The 22,624-nt window shown below is 38.9% G+C and overlaps 1 protein-coding gene across 1 annotated transcript in view; it reads right to left on the bottom strand.

Annotated features, from left to right (window-relative positions):
• LOC141258554 (CD109 antigen-like) overlaps nucleotides 1–22,347 on the bottom strand; it is a 42,686-nt gene extending 20,339 nt beyond the window's left edge. The window contains exons 1-18 of the mRNA XM_073673533.1: nucleotides 22,274–22,347; nucleotides 20,947–21,107; nucleotides 20,830–20,858; nucleotides 19,275–19,505; nucleotides 18,488–18,613; nucleotides 16,207–16,246; nucleotides 15,886–15,973; nucleotides 15,244–15,340; nucleotides 13,927–14,029; nucleotides 10,579–10,688; nucleotides 7,428–7,619; nucleotides 7,225–7,320; nucleotides 7,081–7,164; nucleotides 6,725–6,787; nucleotides 5,896–6,078; nucleotides 3,299–3,451; nucleotides 2,211–2,240; nucleotides 748–793 (exon numbers count right to left, since the gene is read on the bottom strand). Of these exons, the coding sequence (XP_073529634.1) occupies nucleotides 748–793; nucleotides 2,211–2,240; nucleotides 3,299–3,451; nucleotides 5,896–6,078; nucleotides 6,725–6,787; nucleotides 7,081–7,164; nucleotides 7,225–7,320; nucleotides 7,428–7,619; nucleotides 10,579–10,688; nucleotides 13,927–14,029; nucleotides 15,244–15,340; nucleotides 15,886–15,973; nucleotides 16,207–16,246; nucleotides 18,488–18,613; nucleotides 19,275–19,505; nucleotides 20,830–20,858; nucleotides 20,947–21,107; nucleotides 22,274–22,347 (1,906 nt within the window). The remainder of the gene's footprint in view (nucleotides 1–747; nucleotides 794–2,210; nucleotides 2,241–3,298; nucleotides 3,452–5,895; nucleotides 6,079–6,724; nucleotides 6,788–7,080; nucleotides 7,165–7,224; nucleotides 7,321–7,427; nucleotides 7,620–10,578; nucleotides 10,689–13,926; nucleotides 14,030–15,243; nucleotides 15,341–15,885; nucleotides 15,974–16,206; nucleotides 16,247–18,487; nucleotides 18,614–19,274; nucleotides 19,506–20,829; nucleotides 20,859–20,946; nucleotides 21,108–22,273) is intronic.
• Between the last annotated feature and the right edge of the window lie 277 nt (nucleotides 22,348–22,624).

Genomic DNA, 22,624 nt, shown 5'->3' with positions numbered 1-22,624 from the left:
TATGTTTTTTACATTTGCGTGTCTGTTTTTACATCCCAATGGCATCCGTTTGTTGCTTGAATAATTTAATAAATAATAAAGGTCAAATACAGTTTCCTTTCTTAGTAATTGTAACGAATCCATAAAAAACGGATGACATACGGATGGTAAGTGGTAACCCATACGGGATCTATTTTATTCCCATTCATTGACTTATAATGGGTGAGTCTGATCCAAAATACGCATCTAACTAGTAGATACTGCAATTTTTTTACATGCAGACCATCAGTCCTTGTGTAAAAGCGGTCATGTGAACTGGGTTCTGTCTACATGCTATCTGTTTTGTATATGAGAAAAAATACTGACCAAATACTGATAGTGGGGCCGTGGCCTAAGAAATAAAATTCTGACTGTCTGCAGCTACCAATAGAGTGTACTTTGTACTGCATTTAGATTAATACATTGAACACTGAATTTGTAAATTTGCATGCAGTAAATTACCGTTTTATCATTGTTTGCATGACGGGAAGCTGGGGAAGTCCACTTTTACTTACAGTTAAATCAGGTAAGTCATTTTATTAAACCTGAGACAGAATATTTAATAAAATGACAGGTCCTGGATGTAATAATTTTACTGTATGATATTATAAAGTAATATATTAATTCGGAATTTCTAATTTTTGTCAACATGTGCAAGCATTCTACTGGAGAATCAAAGTCAAATTGTTGACATCCCAGATGTCCTTTAGCAAATGCACTCAGACGTACCGTATTTATTTTGGATCACAGCATCAGTCATGCTTGCTGGAGGGCCCTGATTAGAAAAATGAAAACCGCATTTTGCTGAATGATTTTAATAAAATAAAATTCATTGATGTTGTAAAAAATATGTGTTTACATACAGTATATGTTTACAGAATCAAAGCATGTCGTGCACTCAAAAATATGACGTGTCGAAAGAATACAGATGATTTAAACCGCACATTGTAAAATGCTGACTTATTAATAATGTAGCAGGATTTGATTTCTCTCCTCCAAAGATGATGTGGCAGAAAAGAAGAATCAGGCACACGAACGTAACAATAATAGATGCAGGGGTTGCAGCCTCACTCAGGCCTTTGAGCCTAAGGGCCCCAAATGTCTCTCTGGCCAATATTAGAAAACTGATACTATTACAAAGCAACGATAGTTAGGAGCCTTGTTGGAGAATTTGCATTGAGATCCGCAACCTTCAAGTTTTGCCACTAATCAGTCATATTAAGTTTCAATGGTCGCTAGTCTCCTAAGTATAGTAACCCAAAATAATGGGTGCGGCAATCATACTTCCTATATTGATATTTAATTTTTTATTATATTATTGAAATTCGTTAACATACAAAACAGTATATAAAAAGCAAAGTTACTCCAGGAAAGGGACAGAGGTTAATCCACACAAATACAAAACTAATTCACTAGGGCCTCCTGAGGAAGCACAGCGAAACATGCATTTGGGGCGCACTGACACCGAATCCAGACAAAGACTAAGTATATTAAATATGCTAAGTATGCTATTTCTTGCTAATACTGGGGTTACATTTTTTATATTCTCTGTTCTTCTCACTAGTGAAATAACTCCACTCTGAGCACTAGGCCACTACTATGGGATATTCCATTAAAATACATCATTATTTTTAGCTTGTTCAGAACTACACCCATGCAATATGTAATATGTATGTGTTTTACTACTAATACTGATGGCTGCATACTTATATCTATACTATGTATTTCAACATTACATGACTAAATAAATTAGTTTTTTATTTGTTTGGATTATCCTCTGTCTCTTTCCTGGAGTAACTTTGGTTTTTCAAATATTGTCCTTTATTGTAAGGAATTTCAATAAACTTGTAAACACATTTTAAATATCAATACAGGGTGGTTGGTTGTCCCACCCATTTCTCCTGGGTTGCTATACTTTGGAGACTGGCATACAATGTAATTCTCAGGTGTCATCCCTGTTACCTCTAAGTCGATTAGCATTAAGGATTTGCTTTCTCATATACGTTAAATTTCAATTCCTGATCCCTTTGTCTTGGCAAGGGCTTATTCTCCTTTCCCCCAATGCAAACACATGTGCACTCTGACAAAGGCAGTTGATGTATAGCTCACATACATGCTCTCCACAGGCCTGACCCTCTTGTGTATTTGTGTGCTTTTCAAAAATATCCAATAATAACAAGTACTTTAGATACCTGATAGTAAGACATCAGTTCTCCATAAATCTAAAAATGTAAGGAAATGTTACATTAGAGAGAGCTAAAGAAAACATTAAGACAACTTATGGTAAATATCAGAGTTAATAAGTGTTCTATGGACAATACTTTCATATTTCGAAAAAAAAGATAGAGTCACAGTATCAAAATAATGCACGACAAATTATCATAAGTACCCATCGACACTCTGTATGCTGCCATGTGCTACCTCTGGGTATTTAATGGGAATCTGTCAGCATGTTTTTGCTGAGAGCAGCCTGAGGTAGGTATAGAGAAGCTGAATCCAATGATGTATCACTTAGATCAGGGTTCCCCAACTCCAGTCCTCAAGGCCCACCAACAGGTCATGTTTTCAGGATTTCCTTAGTATTGCACAGGTGATAATTCCATCATCAGCACAGGCAATAGTTACATCACCTGTGCAATACTAAGGAAATCCTGAAAACATGACCTGTTGGTGGGCCTTGAGGACTGGAGTTGGGGAACCCTGACTTAGATTACTGGGTGCAGCTTTTCTGACACAATCAGAGCCTTTAGATTTCGCAGTGAAGCAGAGCTGAGAAATCTAACCCCGTGGACACCAGGCTCTGTATGTACAAAGTGCATAGACAGTGAGGTGCCCATCAAAGAAGGGGGCAGAGTAAGACCAGGAGGCACATGCTTCTGTGTCAGAGCAATGATAAGTTACTGGTGCTAAAACAGTCATTGCAATAAAACAACAGAACAGAGCTTGATAAGAGAGGCATCCCTGAAATCTGTGTTTTAACCCCTACAGCATGTTGTCTTCAGCTTACATAGCGAAAAAACCTGCTGACAGATTCCCTTTAAAGGAAATAGAGGGTAAAGGTTATAACTTCATTACATAATTTTGACCAATCTACAGTCTATTGATATTTGACTTCCAAGTGCATAAATTTTGTAAAATAAAATCACTAACAAAAGAACATACTGTAAAATGGCAACATGTAATAACATTGTAGGTGCAGTGGAAAGAAACATTTGATAAAATATAAATTCCTGCATCACTGGCTAACATTCTCCAATATTTATTCGCCATCTATACTCACTTTGTTTGTCGTCAGATCACTTCCATCTTCCAGAAGCAATGAACTTTTATCAATGACTCGCAGACCAATCAAGGAATGGGGTTCATTCACATTAACAGATAAGCGCATGTGCTCTAATGGATGTGCTGTACTTTTACTCCATGATAGATAAACCTATAAGATTAAGATATGAACTGTCACCATGGCTGTATTTGGTTTATCATAGCAAGTAATCAGGAATTAATAATGAAATGCTAATGCGGAAAACGTGTACAGCATTTTTCGATTTATAAGACGCACTTTTTTCCCCCCTGGATTTGCGGGGAAAACAGGGTTGCGTCTTACAAAGTGAAATCACCTTACCGGCTGTGGTGGAGCAGTGTCCCAGGGTTGCTGCTGGCGAGGCAGGAGATGTTGCGGAGGCCGGACGGGGTGTTTGGAGGCAGGAGTCGGCTGTAAGCCCTATGCTGTCTGCCACATTCTGCTCTAGGTGTTCGGCAGTGCGTAGGCTCCACTGACATTTTGTGGAAGCCAGAGCCCTGCACCTTCCATTCTCTCCTATGCAGAACGTGGCAGACAGCATGGGGCCCGCAGCCGACTCTTGCCTCCGAACACCCTGTCCGGCCTCCGCAGCATCTCCTGCCTCGCCAGCATCTCCTGTCTCAGCCAGCACCAACCCTGGGACCCCACTCTACCAACGCCACCCCCTCCCCCCAGGTAAGCTGATTATAACACGCAACAGTTTATTAACAAACATTTTTTTCCTATTTTCCTCCACAAAATTTGGGGTGCACCTTATAATCCACAAAATACGGTAATTCTCTACTGCTAAAAAGATAAAATAATATGGCCATTTTCTTGCAGGTCTTGATGAGGGGGGGTGTTGAAATCAGCCACTCCTGCTTCATGAAGAGGTGCACCCATCTTCATGAAACAGGAGTGTCTGACAAGCGGAGTGGGCCTCTGTGTGCCACATCAGAAATCTTACCCAGTCCCAAACTGAAATAAGATTTCTAGTGTATGTAACGTCACAGCTCATCAAGAATTAGATGAGCCGCGGAGTCACGCCCCATCATGCCAAGTTGTGCCAAAATTTTGCAACTTTTCAAAGCAATTTGTGCCTGAATTTTGGCGAAATTGCTTTGATGAATTGGGGCCTATATGTCTTTTGTGGGTCTGATCTAATAGTGCTAAAGGTTGTATGCTGCATAATGTAAATCCATGCCTGCATGCATATAATAACATAGCTCAGCTCAAACAATAAAGATTAAAATGAACAATAGGATATAATAGATAATAATATATGTGCTATATATGTACTTTGTCAAAGTACCTACAAACTCTATATGCAGGTCAATATACATTCCTCAACATTGAATTTGCAACATCAAGAAGGAAAAGTCATTGGTATTATTTCAATCACAGGATCGATAGACATATTAATGATATGCAAATGATGAAAAAATGGAAACTAAATTTTAAAAACACATCAATTTATTCCAGTATTGAGTATGAGCGTTGTGTATATTTATGCGTGTGACACGCATAATTATATGCATGGCCTAATGGTTGTCTGAAGAATATTCTGCCACTCAAGTTGAAGCCACAAAGGCTGCTCAAAGTAGCGATAGCAACACGCAGCCTGATTTGTTGTGTTGAAAAACAGCTCCTGCGACACTTAGCAGAAAAACCTCTAACACTGTTTCCATGACTAAATGAATGCAACACCGAGCTATTAGTGCACCGGGAATGAAAGCTAGAGAGGTCCAGCTACCATACACTATGTTATCGCACACCATAATCCCGGGAGTAGGACCACTGTGATTTACCCTTATGAAGCCCTCACGCCACCGCTGTCAAAGGGTATCATAGTGCATAGCAGGATGGCAATGGAGGCTGGAATGGAGGTCTATCCTCTTCAGCGATGAATCCAGCTTTTGATAGCCTGAGATTGTTCTGGAAACCACATAGGCAATGCCATGAAGAGGCCTTTATGAAGGAACATCACATCAGTGCTTCTCCCAGGATTATAGTGCAAGATAGCATAAGGTCCAAGTCCCTCTAGTCTTCATTCCAGGTACACTAACAGTTCAGCATTATATTGATTTAGTCATGAAATCAGTAGTACGACCATTTCTCCAAAGTGTCACAGGACCTGTTTTTCAACATGACAAAGCTAGCCTGCATGTTACTCGCGTTACTCTGAGCAGCCTGCGAGCCCTAAACATGCTACCATAGCTTGCAGCATCTCTGGATTTGTCTACCATTGAGCACTTTTGGGACATCATTGGTCAACAATTGCAAAGGGAGCTGCCAGCAGCGGATCTTGGTGATTTGCATGACCAAGTGCATTTTATATGGCAGTAGTTCCTCAATCATTAATAACCTCATGAATAACAAGCCAAGGCCTGTAATTGTGTGTATTTCTGCATGTGGCACTCATACTCAATACAGAATGAATCGAGATGTTTTGAAAATTTTGCTACCATTTTTTATTATTTACATATCATGTCTATCGATCCTGTGATTTCCATAATTCAAAAACTTTTCCCTCTAGGTGTTGTAATTTCAATGTTAAGGAGTGTATAAGAGCAATTTGTTTTTATTAGAAACATTACCTTGTTGTTCAATGTTCCTTTGATAGATAATGTTTTAGATATTTGCATGATATCACCAAAATTGCTACTGTTATTAAGCCAATAAACAGTTAGTTGAGCTGATGGCGCCCAAGAAGCTTCTGGAATAAGGCTAAAGTTTGTACTGTTCCTCCCAGTGAACACAACCAAGCCTTTGGAAATCACCTACAAAGAAATAAAATCTAGTACATCATGCATTCTTACAGAATTATATAAGTACTGATATGGTGTTTTATAAGTTTATAGATATTTGTGCCGGTTACATTAACTGTACAGTAGAATTAAAGTTCTGTATAAACTATAGACCATGCAGGGGCGTAACTATAGTGGGTGTAGGAATTGTGGTCTCACCTGGGCCCTGGAGCCTAAAAGAGATATGAGAAGACCAATACTATTAAAGATGATAGTTGGGGGCCCTGTCTGAGATTTTGCATTGGGGCTCAAAAACTTTAAGTTATGCCTCTGAGACCATTCTTATTAAGATTCACTTGTTCAATCACAACAGATCAAAATTAACACATTTAGGAAAGGTATTGGATCACCTTCACATCATATTGAGAAAATTATTTTAGATCATTTACTTCCTACTACAAATTATTGAGAAAATGAAGAGTTCCTCAGAATTTTGTGACCTGTATAAATACACCAGACCAGCAGTTTTATATATTCTTGGTATTCATCAGGGAGTGTAAATGCTCTAGTAATTTACAGTAGGGTGGACATTATTCCTTATATAAACACACTATTTAGTATAAACATGCTAGGAGGTACATTATACAGTGTAAAGACAGTTATTGTAGTCGCTACATACCACATAGTAAATTTCCATGATTTTCAAGTGGGTTGTAACCTGTATGTTAAATTCTTCTCCAACCTGCATTTAAACATACGCATACATATATACTTTAAGAGCAGTATAACATTTAGTATCATATTCATGATAAAGTGTTTTAGAAGTGCTATTTGTTATTTCAATTGCTTTCATGAGACAATCTATCCTCTTCAAGCTCCCTAATAAATACTCTCTGCAAGCTCAGAGCACTCTCTTTTCTCAGCATTTTTGAAAAGTAGTCAAAATTTCTGCTAAAATTTGCAGTTTTTTAAGCCATACAAGTGGCATACATCCTTTGATAAATTCAAACCCTGTCCCACCACCACCATCATTACATGGCTAGCATGTCCCCTTGTACTGGGAGGGAGCGTGTTAGCATCAGCTTCTAGTGAGGCGACAGGTACAGTGAAGTATGCAATCTTTAACAGACAACAAAATAAATGTAATGGCATAAATTAATTGTGTCATATTTCTATTACCTTCAATGGTGAATTTGGGATCTGGATGTCAATAAAAGGATTATTTGTATATACTAAATCAGAGCTGAAAATTTCACTGACATTTTGATATTCAACCTAAACAAAGAATGAGAGAATGAGCGTGTTGTAGTAACAATTATAATATAAAAAGTCATAAATACATTATACTGTAAGATGAAATTCACTAATTGATTTCTACTCACATTAATTGTCATCCAGCGAATGGACTGTAAAACAGGAAAATCCACATCAATGATGCCAGATTCCAAAATGGTATATTGTCGCACGGTGGTGGAGCTGTCCGACGAGTCCCTCCACTGAGTAATCGTAACAGTGACTTTTTCATCTCTCTCCTCTTTCTGTAAGGGTTTTTTATCAACTCTTTGCACCTGAACCTGCAAGTATACACATGTACTTATTATACATTTATATACATATATGGGCAGCACGGTGGCTCAGTGGTTAGCACTGCAGCCTTGCAGCGGTGGGGACCTGTGTTCAAATCCCACAAAGGACAACATCTGCAAGGAGTTTGTATGTTCTCCCTGTGTTTGTGTGGGTTTCCTCCGGGTTCTCTGATTTCCTCCCACACTCCAAAGACATACTGATAGGTCATTTAGATTGTGAGCCCCTATGGGGACAGTGCCAATATTGCCTGCAAAGCACTATAGAATTAATGGTGCTATATAAGTGAGTGTAATAAATAAATAAATATATTGTGCTGTTAGTCTCAACCTTCTACATGTATCGAATTGTATTCATATACTAACAGTCTATTAAAATGTAAGCTTATACCTCAAAGACTCTTCTTAGTCAGAGCAGGACTCAATATCCAATAATATCCAATAAAATATAACCAGACTAATGTTGAGCGAGTATGTTCTGTTAACCCTTTCGCCAAGTATGCTCGGGCCGAGCTCTGAGTATTTATAGCTGCTCGGTGATAAGGTTAAATCGCTCCCGTGTGCATGATTTGCAACTGTTTGACAGTTTTATTACATGGGAGGAATGTCTATTTCTTACACATTCCTCACATGTAATAAAGCTGTCAAACAGTTGCAAATCATGCACAAGGGAGCGATCTAACCTTATCACCGAGCAGCTATAAATACTCGGAGCTCGGCCCGAGCATACTCGGACAGAACATACTCGCTCAACACTACTCATCACCCTGATGCTGGCAGCAGAATACAGACATATTTATAGTACTACAAATATACTCCTCCGATGCTGGCAGCAGAAAACAGACATATATATAGACTGCTAAAAGATACTCCGATGCTGGCAGCAGAATACAGACATATATATAGTACTATAAAGATACTCCTCCGATGCTGGCAGCAGAAAACAGACATACAGTACAGACCAAAAGTTTGGACACACCTTCTCATCTAAAGATTTTTCTGTATTTTCATGACTTTGAAAATTGTACATTCACACTGAAGGCATCAAAACTATGAATTAACACATGTGGAATTATATACGTAACAAAAAAGTGTGAAACAACTGAAAATATGTCTTATATTCTTGGTTCTTCAAAGTAGCCATCTTTTGCTTTGATGACTGCTTTGCACACTCTTGGCATTCTCTTGATGAGCTTCAAGAGGTAGTCAACGGAAATGGTTCTCACTTCACAGGTGTGCCCTGTCAGGTTTAATAAGTGGGATTTCTTGCCTTATAAATGGGGTTGGGACCATCAGTTGTGTTGTGCAGAAGTCAGGTGGATACACAGCTGATAGTCCTACTGAATAGACTGTTAGAATTTGTATTATGGCAAGAAAAAAGCAGCTAAGTAAAGAAAAACGAGTGGCCATCATTACTTTAAGAAATGAAGGTCAGTCAGTCCGAAAAATTGGGCAAACTTTGAAAGTGTCCCCAAGTGCAGTTGCAAAAACCATCAAGGCTACAAAGAAACTGGCTCACATGAGGACTGCCCCAGGAAAGGAAGACCGAGAGTCACCTCTGCTTCTGAGGATAAGTTTATCCGAGTCACCAGACTCAGAAATCGCAGGTTAACAGCAGCTCAGATTAGAGACCAGGTCAATGCCACACAGAGTTCTAGCAGCAGACACATCTCTACAACAACTGTTAAGAGGAGACTTTGTGCAGCAGGCCTTCATGGTAAAATAGCTATTAGGAAACCACTGCTAAGGACAGGCAACAAACAGAAGAGACTTGTTTGGGCTAAAGAACACAAGGAATGGACATTTGACTAGTGGACATCTGTGCTTTGGTCTGATGAGTCCAAATTTGAGATCTTCGGTTCCAACCACCGTGTCTTTGTGCGACGTAGAAAAGATGAACAGATGGACTCTACATGCCTGGTTCCCACCATGAAGCATGGAGGAGGAGGTGTGATGGTGTGGGGGTGCTTTGCTGATGACACTATTGGGGATTTATTCAAAATTGAAGGCATACTGAACCAGCATGGCTACCACAGCATCTTGCAGCGGCATGCTATTCCATCCGGTTTGCGTTTAGTTGGACCATCATTTATTTTTCAACAGGACAATGACCCCAAACACACCTCCAGGCTGTGTAAGGGCTATTTGACCAAGAAGGAGAGTGATGGGGTGCTACGCCAGATGACCTGGCCTCCACAGTCACCAGACCTGAACCCAATCGAGATGGTTTGGGGTGAGCTGGACCGCAGAGTGAAGGCAAAAGGGCCAACAAGTGCTAAGCATCTCTGCAAAATCCTTCAAGATTGTTTGAAGACCATTTCCGGTGACTACCTCTTGAAGCTCATCAAGAGAATGCCAAGAGTGTGCAAAGCAGTCATCAAAGCAAAAGGTGGCTACTTTGAAGAACCTAGAATATAAGACATATTTTCAGTTGTTTCACACTTTTTTGTTAAGTATATAATTCCACATGTGTTAATTCATAGTTTTGATGCCTTCAGTGTGAATGTACAATTTTCATAGTCATGAAAATACAGAAAAATCTTTAAATGAGAAGGTGTGTCCAAACTTTTGGTCTGTACTGTATATATAGTACTATAAAGATACTCCTCTGATGGTGGCAGCAGGAAACAGACATAGATATATAGACTGCTAAAAGATACTCTGATGCTGGTAGCAGAATACAGACATATATATAGTACTACAAAGATACTCCTCCAATGCTGGCTGCAGAATAGACATAGATATGTACAGTACTACAAAGATACTCCTATGCTGACAGCAGAACACAGGCATAGATGTATAAAGTACTAAAAAGATACTCCATCCTTTCCTCGGTTTGAAAGATGATAATGAACACATAAATCATGTTTTATTTAAGTTACTAGACCTATAGTGAGTGATCCATGCAATCTACTACTGTTAAAGACTCTGTGTTATAACGGTAGCTTACCTTAGCTGTGACACTGAGTCCAGGACCAAAAACTGGTTGCTGACTGAGGAGGTCTAGTTTGTACTCAGAACTTTCATTTAATATGTATGATTCTGCCTTTACTTCAATACCTATAGGATAATATTAGATAATATCAGCAATCGTTTAGAATAATTAAGACGTATTTACACTTCAAAATAATGAGGCTTGGACTGGCCCACAGGGGAACCGGTGAATCCCCCGCTGGGCCCTTGTGCAGGAGTAAGCCATGTCTCACTAACATTGGCAGTAGTTGAAATACAGGTGCATCTCACTAAATTAGAATATCATCAAAAAGTTAATTAATTTCAGTTCTTCAATACAAAAAGTGAAACTCATATATTATATAGAGTTATTACGAACAGAGTGATCTATTTCAAGTGTTTTTTTCTGTTAATGTTGATGATTATGGCTTACAGCCAATGAAAACACAAAACTCGTTATCTCAGTAAATGAAAATAATTAACAAAAAACACCTGCAAAGGCTTCCTAACCATTTAAAAAGGTCCCTTTGTCGGTTTCAGTAGGCTCCACAATCATGGGGAACACTGCTGACTTGACAGATGTCCAGAAGGCAGTCACTTACACACTGCACAAGGTCTCAGAGTTCCAATTTTCATTTGGAAATCAAGGTCCCAGAGTCTGGAGGAAGAGTGGAGAGGCACACAATCCAAGCTGCTTGGGGTCTGATGTGAAGTTTCCACAATCAGTGATGGTTTGGGGAGCCATGTCATCTGGTATAGATCCACTGTGTTTTATCAAGACCAAAGTTAGCGCAGCCGTCTACCAGGAAATTTTAGAGCACTTCATGCTTCCCTCTGCCGACAAGCTTTTTGGAGATGGAAATTTCATTCTCCAGCAGGACTTGGCACCTGACCACACTGCCAAAATTACCAATACCTGGTTTAAAAACAACAGAATCACTGTGCTTGATTGGCCAGAAAACTCGCCTGACCTTAACCCCATGGAGCGTCTATGGGGTATTGTCAAGAGGAAGATGAGAGACACCAGACCCAACAATGCAGATGAGCTGAAGGCTGCTATAAAAGCAACCTGGGCTTCCATAACACCTCAGCAGTGCCACAGGCTGATCGTCTCCATGCCACACCGCATTGATGCTGTTATTGATGCAAAAGGAGCCCCGACCAAGTATTGAGTGCATTTACTGAACATACATTTCAGGGGGGATCTGAGGGGGATGAGGAGGAGAAGAAGTCCAAGGCAGAGGAGAAGGAGTAGGAGGTGGAGACCAAGGGGGGAGGAGGAAAAGGAGAAGGAGAGGGAGATTAAGAGAGATTTTTGCAGCTCCAAAGTTTGGGTCCCCATTGATTTCAGTGGGGTCCGGGTTCCATTTCAAGTTCGGGTAAAGTTCTGGTACCCGATACCGAACTTTGAACGTCCTCAGGTCCGCTCATCCCTACTTACCATACATTCGAAAAACTACTTAGTTTATTATTATATATAACAAAAGTAAATTTGCAAGTGAAGTCAATCTAATATTTGCATATAAGCTCAACACAGGGCCACCAGAGTCATTGTTACAGGTGGGCCTTTGCCATCCCAGTCTGAGGCTTAGTGCCCACGGTGCAGAAATGAAGCAGAAATTTTCCTGAGCATTTCTGCATCTCCTTGGCAGAAAAACGCATTTAGTTTTTCCACGCGTTTTTGTATGCGTATTTGCCATGCGTTTTTCCAATGCATTGTATAGGCAAATATGCATGCAGAAACGCACAAGAATTGGTCATGTCTTTATTTTTTCTGCGAGTAAAATCTGCGCAGAAAAAATCCTGACCATGTGCACAGAACTTGCAGAATGTCATAGGAAGTCATGGGATAAGGTATGCAATGCGTTTCTGGAGCGTTTACGCGCTGCAAATATGCACCAAAAAACGCACCAAAAACGCATCGTGGGCACACAGCCTGACACTGAAGAAAATCATGAACAAGCATTCCTAGGTAAGCTCATTTCAAGATAATCGTAAAATCTCAATAGCCTGCTGATCAACCGACAAACAGGCAAAGCGCTCGTTCATCAGGTGAAATTATCTTTTGGTTTGCTTTGCAGAAAAGGCCATTGTAATAGGCAACATATCATCCTGTGTAAACAAGGACTTGCTCTGCTGAGAACAATGGCAGGCCGCACTGAAAAATCTATTATTTATCGTTCAGTGCGCAACTGAAGAGCGGTCAGCCAATATAAGGAGGTTATTAAACCACCGATGATCAGCAGTCATTTATTGCTACAGATTGGTCCCTCCCTGTGAATGAAGCTTTACACATATTATCTATATATTGTATGCTCTTAAAGTATTGTGAAATCTAGTAAGGGATCCTCATCATAAGCAAGTGATTGATAGAATGTGGGATTCGTGTCCGGTAATCTGCCCGATTGTCCCCTGGACACAATCTGCAAGGGGTTAAATAGAGCAGCTGGTCACGCTCGCAACCTCTACGTCTATGGCACTGATGTGGATAGCCAAGCTCTACTTAGTTTGAAGGGAGATTAGGTATTAAATGACTTTACAATGAACCATAGAGTAGAATACTCATCCAATTCAGAGCATAGATTCTGTAGCATGTGCATGACTAGGTTCACTTTGCCCGTAGGATGGTTGATAGTCTAATCTTTTATTCATAATTAGGCTACGGCTGCAGGGGAACGTGTGTCACGTGACATCAGTCCTCTGACAAGTCACATGGCTAAAATCACTTGTGAAACCTGACTTCAATGTGCTATAGCACGACATTTTTAATATACTCTGATTGGGCTACAGTGACATGCGTCCCACGCCAGCAATTCTCAGACAAGCTGTGCAACCGAAAACATCTGTGCAACTTGTCCACAATGGTGATTTTGCTGTAAAAAAATATTGGCCAAACCGCAGATAAGTCGCATGGAAGTCGCAGCTTCAGATGAATTGCATTGAAGTCTATGGCAAGTGAGTCACAAGTCGCAGTCGCAGGTTGCAGTGTGATATAATAGGAAATCATCAGATGAGATGTTGCAAGGCGACATCGGGAGTGTTGCACTAGAAGTTGCAACTTGCATTGAAGTCTATGGCAAGTCTATCATGTGCAACATGCAACCGGCAACAGAAAATCAAACACATTTGGAAACATATGTAACTCTTTTTTGCAGTTACATTATGTCACCATAGGAATTATTACATCTAATGTTGTGCGACACTGAAATCGCAACACGTCGCTGTGTAGCCCTAGTCTTAGTTTGGAGTCCATTTCAAGGCTATGCTATTTTACTTTACTCTTCTCAGTATGTGTGTACTACTTTATATCTCTTGCATTCTTTAATTAAAGGGATATTAACTTTACCTGTGAGTTCTTCAGTTACAGAAACCGTTACATTCATTCCTTCTCGGTTTACCACCTTTTGTAGTTCTGTTCGTGTGAAACTGAAGTTCATGGATCCTGAGAGCTACAAAATAAGTTATCAGCATGTAGCACTAATATATATTCATCGTTATTAGCACATTTTACTACATCATGGTACAGGGAATGCACTTAACCAATCCTTGAAGCCATGGGACTCTCAATCCACAGATTCAGGTCTTAAAATAACTGGTATTATGAAGCTTTCTTTTTTAAAGAAGTACTCCCATCAAAGTTTATATACTCTTAATATATTCCAATCATATTATATAGCATTGTGCACTTACAATTGCTCATTTTGCCTTTCTACCCAGTTAATTCTTCTCTTTTCTCTGCTCTATGTATAAACAGGAAGTCTCTTTTCCTGCATTCCTCATTCCCCTCCTCAACTTTGACCCAACCGCTCCGCTCCTCCCCCCTGCCAGGGACTTATGACTCATACAAGGAAAATTGTCCTACTGCTTCTACATAGAGCTTACAAGGATTCAGCTAGTCAGTTTTTAATGACGTGATTTCATAGACTCAATGGAAAAGTGAAGAATTAGCTATTGTAAATACACAGTGCTGTATAATAAGATGATTGCAATATACTAAGAGAATAAACATTTTGATCGGAGTGCTTCTTTAAGTCTTGTAACCCTAGTTATAAGGGTATGTGCAGCAACGTCTTTTACAGGCAGATTCCATCTGGAAAATGCCTGAAAAAACACTCAATAAATGTTACAGGGAACCTGACAGGTCACTCATGCCCTCCAATAGACCAGCTTGTGTGTATTTGTTTTTAAATACCTTGCCAAAATAGCCCTTAATAATGATTATCACCATAATACATGTTTAAAAAAAGTTTTTATAAAGTTTGCTTTTCCTATGCTAATTAGCGCTTTAACTAGTCAATGGATCTTTGTTTTCCCCAGACTAGTGGTACCTCACAGCTTGTTATCACATTAAAAAGAAACAATGCTCAGTGGTGTGAGGATCATGTGTTTACTTCCCCCTACCATTACCAAAGTTGAGTCAGCCAAATGGGCATATAATTCCTATGGAATCAATAAAAATAATAATAACATTTATTGTGTTCTTTATTTGAAGGGAGACCATAGGATCTAATAAGGTGAAATTCAATTAGTCAGATTCCTGTTTAGTGCGATGCCACACATGTTGTACGTCAATTCATATAGACAGGAAAATCATTAAATGGGATAGTTTGCCAAAAATCACAAAACTAAATAATTGATAAAAGACAGAACATATGGTACATACCTCATATGTTTTAGTGACGTAATTTGAATTTTCCAAAATATTCAATGGTTTCACTAATATTGTTACATTTCCTTTGACTGGTGTATCTGAGGTGTACCTAGAATTTAAAATAATATTAAAGGGAATCTCTCAGCAGGTTTTGCTATGTAATCTGAGAGCATCATGAGGTAGGGACAGAGACCCTGATTCCAGCGTTTTATCACTTAGTTTACTGGGTGCAGCAGTTATGATAGAGTCACAGTTTTCTCTGCTGCAGAGATCTAGGAGAGCTCAGTTGCTCAGCTGTGTATAACCCGTCCACACCACAGCTTTCTGTCTCCTATGTATAGTGTCAGAGAGCTGCTAATCAATGCTGGGAGCAGGGTTGGACTAGGATGCACTAGGCCAATTGTCCTGTAGTGATAATCTCCTGCTGATAAAACATTGGTTGTAGTGAAACAGCAATACACAACCTAATAAGTGACACATCTCAGTAATCAGGGTCTCTGCTCCTACATTATGCTGCTATTGGATTACATATGAAAAAATGCTGTCAGATTTCAGATATATAGATGGATGGATGGATGGATGGATGGATGGATAGATAGACAGATAGATTTTGACAAATTGTATATATGCTATTTATATATGAGATAGACGTACTTGGCGGTGACTGTACCACTGAGGATGAGGAACTTTGAGTCAATGTAGAAGGTTGGAATATCTAGGATTACATCAAACTTTGGAGATTCTGCAAAAACATTAAACACATAAAAGTTTATGTGATATTTCTAATCACAAATAGGAATATTTAATTAGGTCTTTGATCTGATAAGTAACAAGGCAGTGTTAGTGCAATTAACAATTAGCATATTCATCATCATTTCAATCTTAAAGTTTATACATGGCCAGATGTGTCTATTGAAATGGTTTCCCTGAAAGTTTCTATTATTCCATTCAATAAATACAAATCTTAAAACATACCATATTCAGCTACAGAAAAGTTAGCAGACTGTTGATGACCCTGCGGAGCACAAAAGCAAAAATAACTAATGAAAGTAACAAACATTTCATGTAATATATCAAACATACCCCGTCCTCTGAATAAACAACCAATGTGATTTTCGTTTTCCTAAAGTGCCCACGCCATTTATCCTATTTTCCAATTATAATTCTAGCCTATCACTTTATGAAGAACGTGGAGATCAATAACTATCAAAATGTTATGTTGTGTTGACGCGTTGGAGAGACAACACATTTTTTGTGGAAATTTTTGTTGTGGAAAATCTGCCCATTTGAATAGTTTGATTTTCTTCAGCATGTAGCAAATTTGCAACATGTGAGTATACCGTAATTTCATCAATGCAAATATGAAACATTTCACACATTATATATGAAAGAAACATAAATAAACCAGTCGACAAAAACTAGTTTGTTTAACCCCTTAAGGACCCTGGGATTTTCCGTTTTTGCATTTTCGTTTTTTGCTCCCCTTGTTCCCAGAGCCATAGCGTTTTTATTTTTTGATCAATATGGCCGTGTGAGGGCTTATTTTTTGCGGGACGAGTTGTACTTTTGAGCGACATTACTGGTTTTACCATATCATGTACGGGAAAACAGGAAGAAAATTCCAAGTGTTGTGAAATTGCAAAAAAGTGCAATACCACAGATGTTTTTTTTTACTACGTTCACTGAATGCTAAAACTGACCTGCTATTCTTATTCTCCATGTCATTATGAGTTCGTAGACACCAAACATGTATAGGTTATTTTTTATTTAAGTGGTGAAAAAAAAATCCAAAGTTTGCTAAAAAAAAAAAAAAAATGGCACCATTTTCCAAGACCCGTAGAGTCTCAATTTTTCAGGATCTGGGGCCAGGTAAGGGCTTATTTTTTGCGCGCCGAGCTGAAGTTTTTATTGATACCATTTTTGGGGTAGATCCAATGTTTTGATCGCCCGTTATTGCATTTTATTGCAATGTTGCGGCAACCAAAAAAAGGTAATTCTTGCGTTTATAATTTTTTTCTCGTTACGCCGTTTACCAATCGGATTAATTCTTTTTTTATATTGATCGATCGGGCGATTCTGAATGCGGCGATACCAAATATGTGTATGTGGTTTTTTTTATTATTATTTTATTTTGAATGGGGCGAAAGAGGGGTGATTTAAACTTTTATATTTTTTAAATTTTTTAAATATTTTTAAAAACATTTTTTTTTACACTTTTTGCATGCTTCTATAGTCTCCATAGGAGACTAGAAGCAGCAACTGTCCGATCGCCTCTGCTACATAGAGGTGATGAGCAGATCACCTCTATGTAGCAGAAATGCTCCTGTGCTATGAGCGCCGACCACTAGGTGGCGCTCATAGGGATCAGTACATGACAACTACTGGGGTCTGCTGCAGACCCAGGGTTGTCATGCCCACCCATCAGTGATCCGCGATCACGTGACGGGGTCACCGATGGGCGGGGTAAGCAACGCGCTTCCGGCGCGGCGCTGTTAAATGCCGCTGTCAGAGATTGACAGCGGTATTTAACATGTTAACAGCCACGGGTGGATCGCGATTCCACCCGTGGCTGTTGCGGGCACATGTCAGCTGTATAAATCAACTGACATGTGCCCGGTTCAGTGTGGGCTCAGCGCCGGCGCCCGTGCTGAACAGGGCGTGACAGCCTGGTGCATACTATTACGCCCCAGGCTGTAAAAGGGTTAAAGGGGTTCTTCCCTTTCAGAACTATTTTTCCTGTAAGCTCCATTAGATGTAAAAAAAATCTTGGCTTTACTCACCCTCCTAGGGTCTTTGATGTTTTTTAAAGAGGTTGTCCCCTTTCAAAAAAGTATTTTTTATAAGTTCTATTAGTTGTTAAAAAAAAAACAGACAAATTGGGCTTTATTCACCCTCCTTGGGTCCAGAGCTGAGTCTCTGCTTCTGTTATGACGGCAGCGTTGAAGTCACGATGACAGTCGCAGGCAATAAGTAACTGAAGTAGACGGCATGGGCTGATCAGGGCTGCTGAGCTGACTGATTGGCTGTCGCTCTTTTGACATGTCATCAGTATTGGAGATGACAACAGACAATGGGAGCAATGGCAGAGACTCAGTGCTGGGCTGGGGAGGGGGAGTAAAGACCAGTTTATTTTCTTACTAACGGAGCTTATGCAAAAAAAAATCCGAAAGGGAACAACCCCTTTAAGAACTAGTTTACACAACATTTTAAATTACTCATCTAAAGCATGACTGGGGTAATTCATCTTCTTACTTACATTTGATGCTGTTTGTATCTTCCAGTCACCTAGCAAAACATTGTCCGAAAGCGAGAACACTTTTGAAATAATTCCCAAGACTGTCTTCATTTGTAGCCACTGCTGGACAATATTACTTTGTGGATCCTTCAATAAAGATATAATAAATGCATTTCAAAATAAAAAAATTAAGATAACATAATGCAAATACTGTATAGTAAACAACATAAAGCAAACAAAAAAAAACCTTGAGAATTGTCATTTTTAGTCTCTGCTCCTCCACAAAAATTGCAACAAAAAAGAGATAAAAAAACATATGTATGCCAAAGTGGTAGCAATAAAAACTCACCACGTAAAAAATGAGCATCAAACAGCTCTATCGATCGGAAAACAAAAATGTTATGGGTGTCAGTAAATGGTAACACAAACCAATGTTTTTTCACAAATTAATGAATTTTGTTATCACTACTAAAATAAAAAAATTACAAGATTATTATCGCTGTAATTGCACCTGGAGAATCATATTGCCAGGCCACACAATAAACATACTCTTTTCTCCATTTCACTGCACTTGGGTATTTTTTACTTTTTCCAGTACATTGTATAGTAAAATGAATGTTGGAATTCAAAACTACAACTCGTCCAATAAAAATCAAACCCTCATACGTCTATGTGGACAGAAAAATAAAAAAGTCATGGCTTCACTTATGAAGAGGTTAAATCTTCCTCTAAAAACAACGGAAACATTCACTGCTGATTCTGAAAAACTTCCACAATTAGCCTACGCTTTCTGCTTCTTTAATCATACCTTGATGATAATGTCCACGTCTCCTTTATGTGGTCTCAGGTCATGATCTACAGAGATGACTCGGATTCTGACGCTTTCTCCAGGTTTGTACCTCGCTTTGTCAGTTTGTATGAATATCGATGTATTCTTCATCTGCATCTTCACTTGTATCCGCTGAGAAAATGCTAATGTATTATCGCCGCAGCCAATCACAGCCAGTGTATAAGAAGTGGTCAAAGGGTCCGCTGGTATCTGCCCAAAACATAATATTGTGTTTCATATGTCATGACATTGTACTCACTACTAATAGCTTTAAGATACAGTAGGTTCCAATTTCCATCCTAATTCTTTCTCACCTCTTTAAGATTGAAAGGAAATGTCAGGGCATTTTTGATGATGCAAGTAATTTATTCCTGAAATAGGGCTTGGTGAGCTTTTTCTGTAAATGTACTTTTTATTGTTGCACTTACCCACTTTTGTCCGCTATAAGCTTGTGAAAGCTAGTGCGAGCCACATCTCTAAATATTCCATCTATTATATATTGTGTGTCTCCTAGTCCTCCATATGCTAATGAATTGCTAAGATGCATGCCCATCCACACCCATACTTAGTTCTTCAAACGCACCCTGCCACCCTCGTCAGTATGACTAGGTTTCCAAAATCCTACACATGCGTGCTTCGAGCGCCTGCATACTATACTCCCAATTTGTAGACGCCATAAGCTCAGTCTTCAGATGTACCTACAGATTAGCACCATAGTACACAGGTACTATGCCAGGACATAGTGTGGGCACACTGTGGGGAAAATCACACAGCGCATGCTCCACACTCTCTGTAACCTTACCAAAGGTCATCAATACCGGATCGATGAGAGTCCGACGCACAGCCTACATTGGGACCATGACAGTGTAATATTTGACTCCTTAGCATATAGTCCCAATAGTGTGGACTACTCGACAGCTCAACACATAGAAAGTGCAAATAATGTGCAGTTATATTTTACCATATCAGACCATGGTTTGGCAGTAACAGGCATTGAGATAGAAAAGAGATGTTTTATGAATACTATATCCATATATAGTCAATATTAACTCCATTAATACCTCTATTCAGTCTGTCTTGGTTAGAAGGAATCCCAAATTAGGCCAAAATGATGACAGTGATCGAACAATAAGGCCACGTGCACATGTTGAGTATTATTATTATTATTATTAGTGAGTTTTTTACTTCAGTATTTGTAAGCCAAGACCAGGAGAGGAACAATCAGAGGAAAATTACAAGACCACATGCACACGTTGAGTATTTGGTCAGTATTTTACCTCAGTATTTGTAAGCCAAAACCAGGAGTGGGTGATAAATACAGAAGTGGTGACGTGTTTCTATTATACTTTTCCTCTGATTGTTCCACTCCTGGATTTGACTTACAAATACTGAGATAAAAAGCTCACCAAATACTCAACATGTGCACATGGCCTAAAGTAAGCTCAGTCTTTGGTCTATCTTTTTTATAATATGGACAATACTCTCTCTATATATATAATTACTTACAAATGCAAATTGCATGTCATGTACTTACTGCGGGTATACTGAGTGTCCCAATATCATCTGAAAAAGATCAAAAATATCCAAGTCAGCCACACAGCATATAACAATTATATACATTATGTGTAATAAAAATCTGTTTTACACTCACCATTGTGGAATTCTTTGCTTACATTCACCAAAATAGTAGTAGTTGTCATAATTCCTGCAGACACTATCATTTCAGAATACTTCCCCCCAAACCAGTGGACCGCCAATGTTGTGTTCTCACCGGGGATAATGTAATTTGGTGCTGTAATGTAATACGATGGTCTGTAAGGCAAAATGAAAATTGGTCTAATTGATCATGAAGTTCAATTATCACCAGATACATAGATAATCACAACCTCACAGTTATCCTATTTGAAATGAGCTTTGTACTGACTACTTTCAATTATCCAAAATATTTGTTACTGTGGACCCCATTCTAGGATTTACTGGTAAGAGGTACGAGCTAGCATATGAGTAACTGGTCTAAGCACACGAGTGACCTGGAGTACCTATATGTGGCCCCCCTTCCCCTCTGTGTCAAAGAAAATAGTAGGGGTAGGTTGGTTGAATGGTGAAATCTGGGTGCTGGTTTTTGGGGAGGATTGCCCTTAAGGTCGATTGATATGCAGTGATTGATGTCATTATTCTTCTGTTTCTGAGTGATCATAACAATAACTGGTCAGTGTAAGAAAAGCACAGCAACACAAACAATAATAAATCTATTGTATATTATTAATTCTACGTTAGAATTCATATAGAAAAATCAGTATTTTTAAGAAAATATTACATGGAAATGTTCATCTCTATAGAATGTGAAAATCAATTCTTCAAACAATCGATTGATTGGCAATGAATTGATCAATTGTTACAAGTAAATGTGGCTCTAATAACAGTTACACTGTGCTACAGTATGTTCACAAATGTACAGTAATCTGCTATAAAGCAATAGATGGTTGCTTTTAGTTTAAAAGTGTATGTGTGGGGATGGATGGAAGTGCAGATGATACATAGATGCATTACTGATATGGATAAATAGATAGATAGATAGATAATAGATAGATAAATACAAAGAATTACTGCTATATAGAGTATACTTATAAAATGAAGGTACTTAGTGCACAAATAGGCCAATTCAAGGGAGCCCATCAGCCACAACAAGGCGTTCCTTCCTCTGATGGGACCTTAAATCTAATATTCATTAAATTTCCTCTTCTGGCCTCCTTTTTTATCTCTTACAGCAATATATTATATATATATATATATATATATATATTTATATATATACACACTCACATATTTATATATACTAAAGGAGAGGGAGAGATGGATGGAGAGACTGATAGACAGACATATAGGTTGTTCCAAATAAATAACTGTTAGCAGTCACAAAATAGCTAAAAAGACAATAATGCTGAAAAATACAATTGTAGAATATTCTGCACACCTACCTGCCATCACAGATAACCAAAAACATGGACAGAAGGACAGAAAGTCTCAGCGTGGGAGACTGTAACAGATTCATCCTGACTTTTACTGCACAATGCCAAGTACACTATGTCCCCTTAATCCCAAAATGTTTAAGTGAAGCATCTTCAAATTTGCTGCCTTTTAAACCCGATGCGGTGTGAAGTCCAGCCCTGTGAGAGCTGAAACTGGTACTGAACACCTTACAGATAGTACAATGGCACACAAAGGATCAGGCAGAAGCTTCTTTTGTCCACCACCAGTCACTATTGTCTTCATGCTTCCTGCAGTGAAACCATGTATTCTAGCATTCTATGTGGTACTTAATGCAAATA

The sequence above is a fragment of the Phyllobates terribilis genome, unplaced genomic scaffold, assembly GCF_046119375.1.
Source record: "Phyllobates terribilis strain yellow unplaced genomic scaffold, ASM4611937v1 Scaffold_3__8_contigs__length_932513732, whole genome shotgun sequence".
NCBI classification, from domain to species: domain Eukaryota; kingdom Metazoa; phylum Chordata; class Amphibia; order Anura; family Dendrobatidae; genus Phyllobates; species Phyllobates terribilis.
This window is presented reverse-complemented; position numbering and strand designations above follow the sequence as displayed.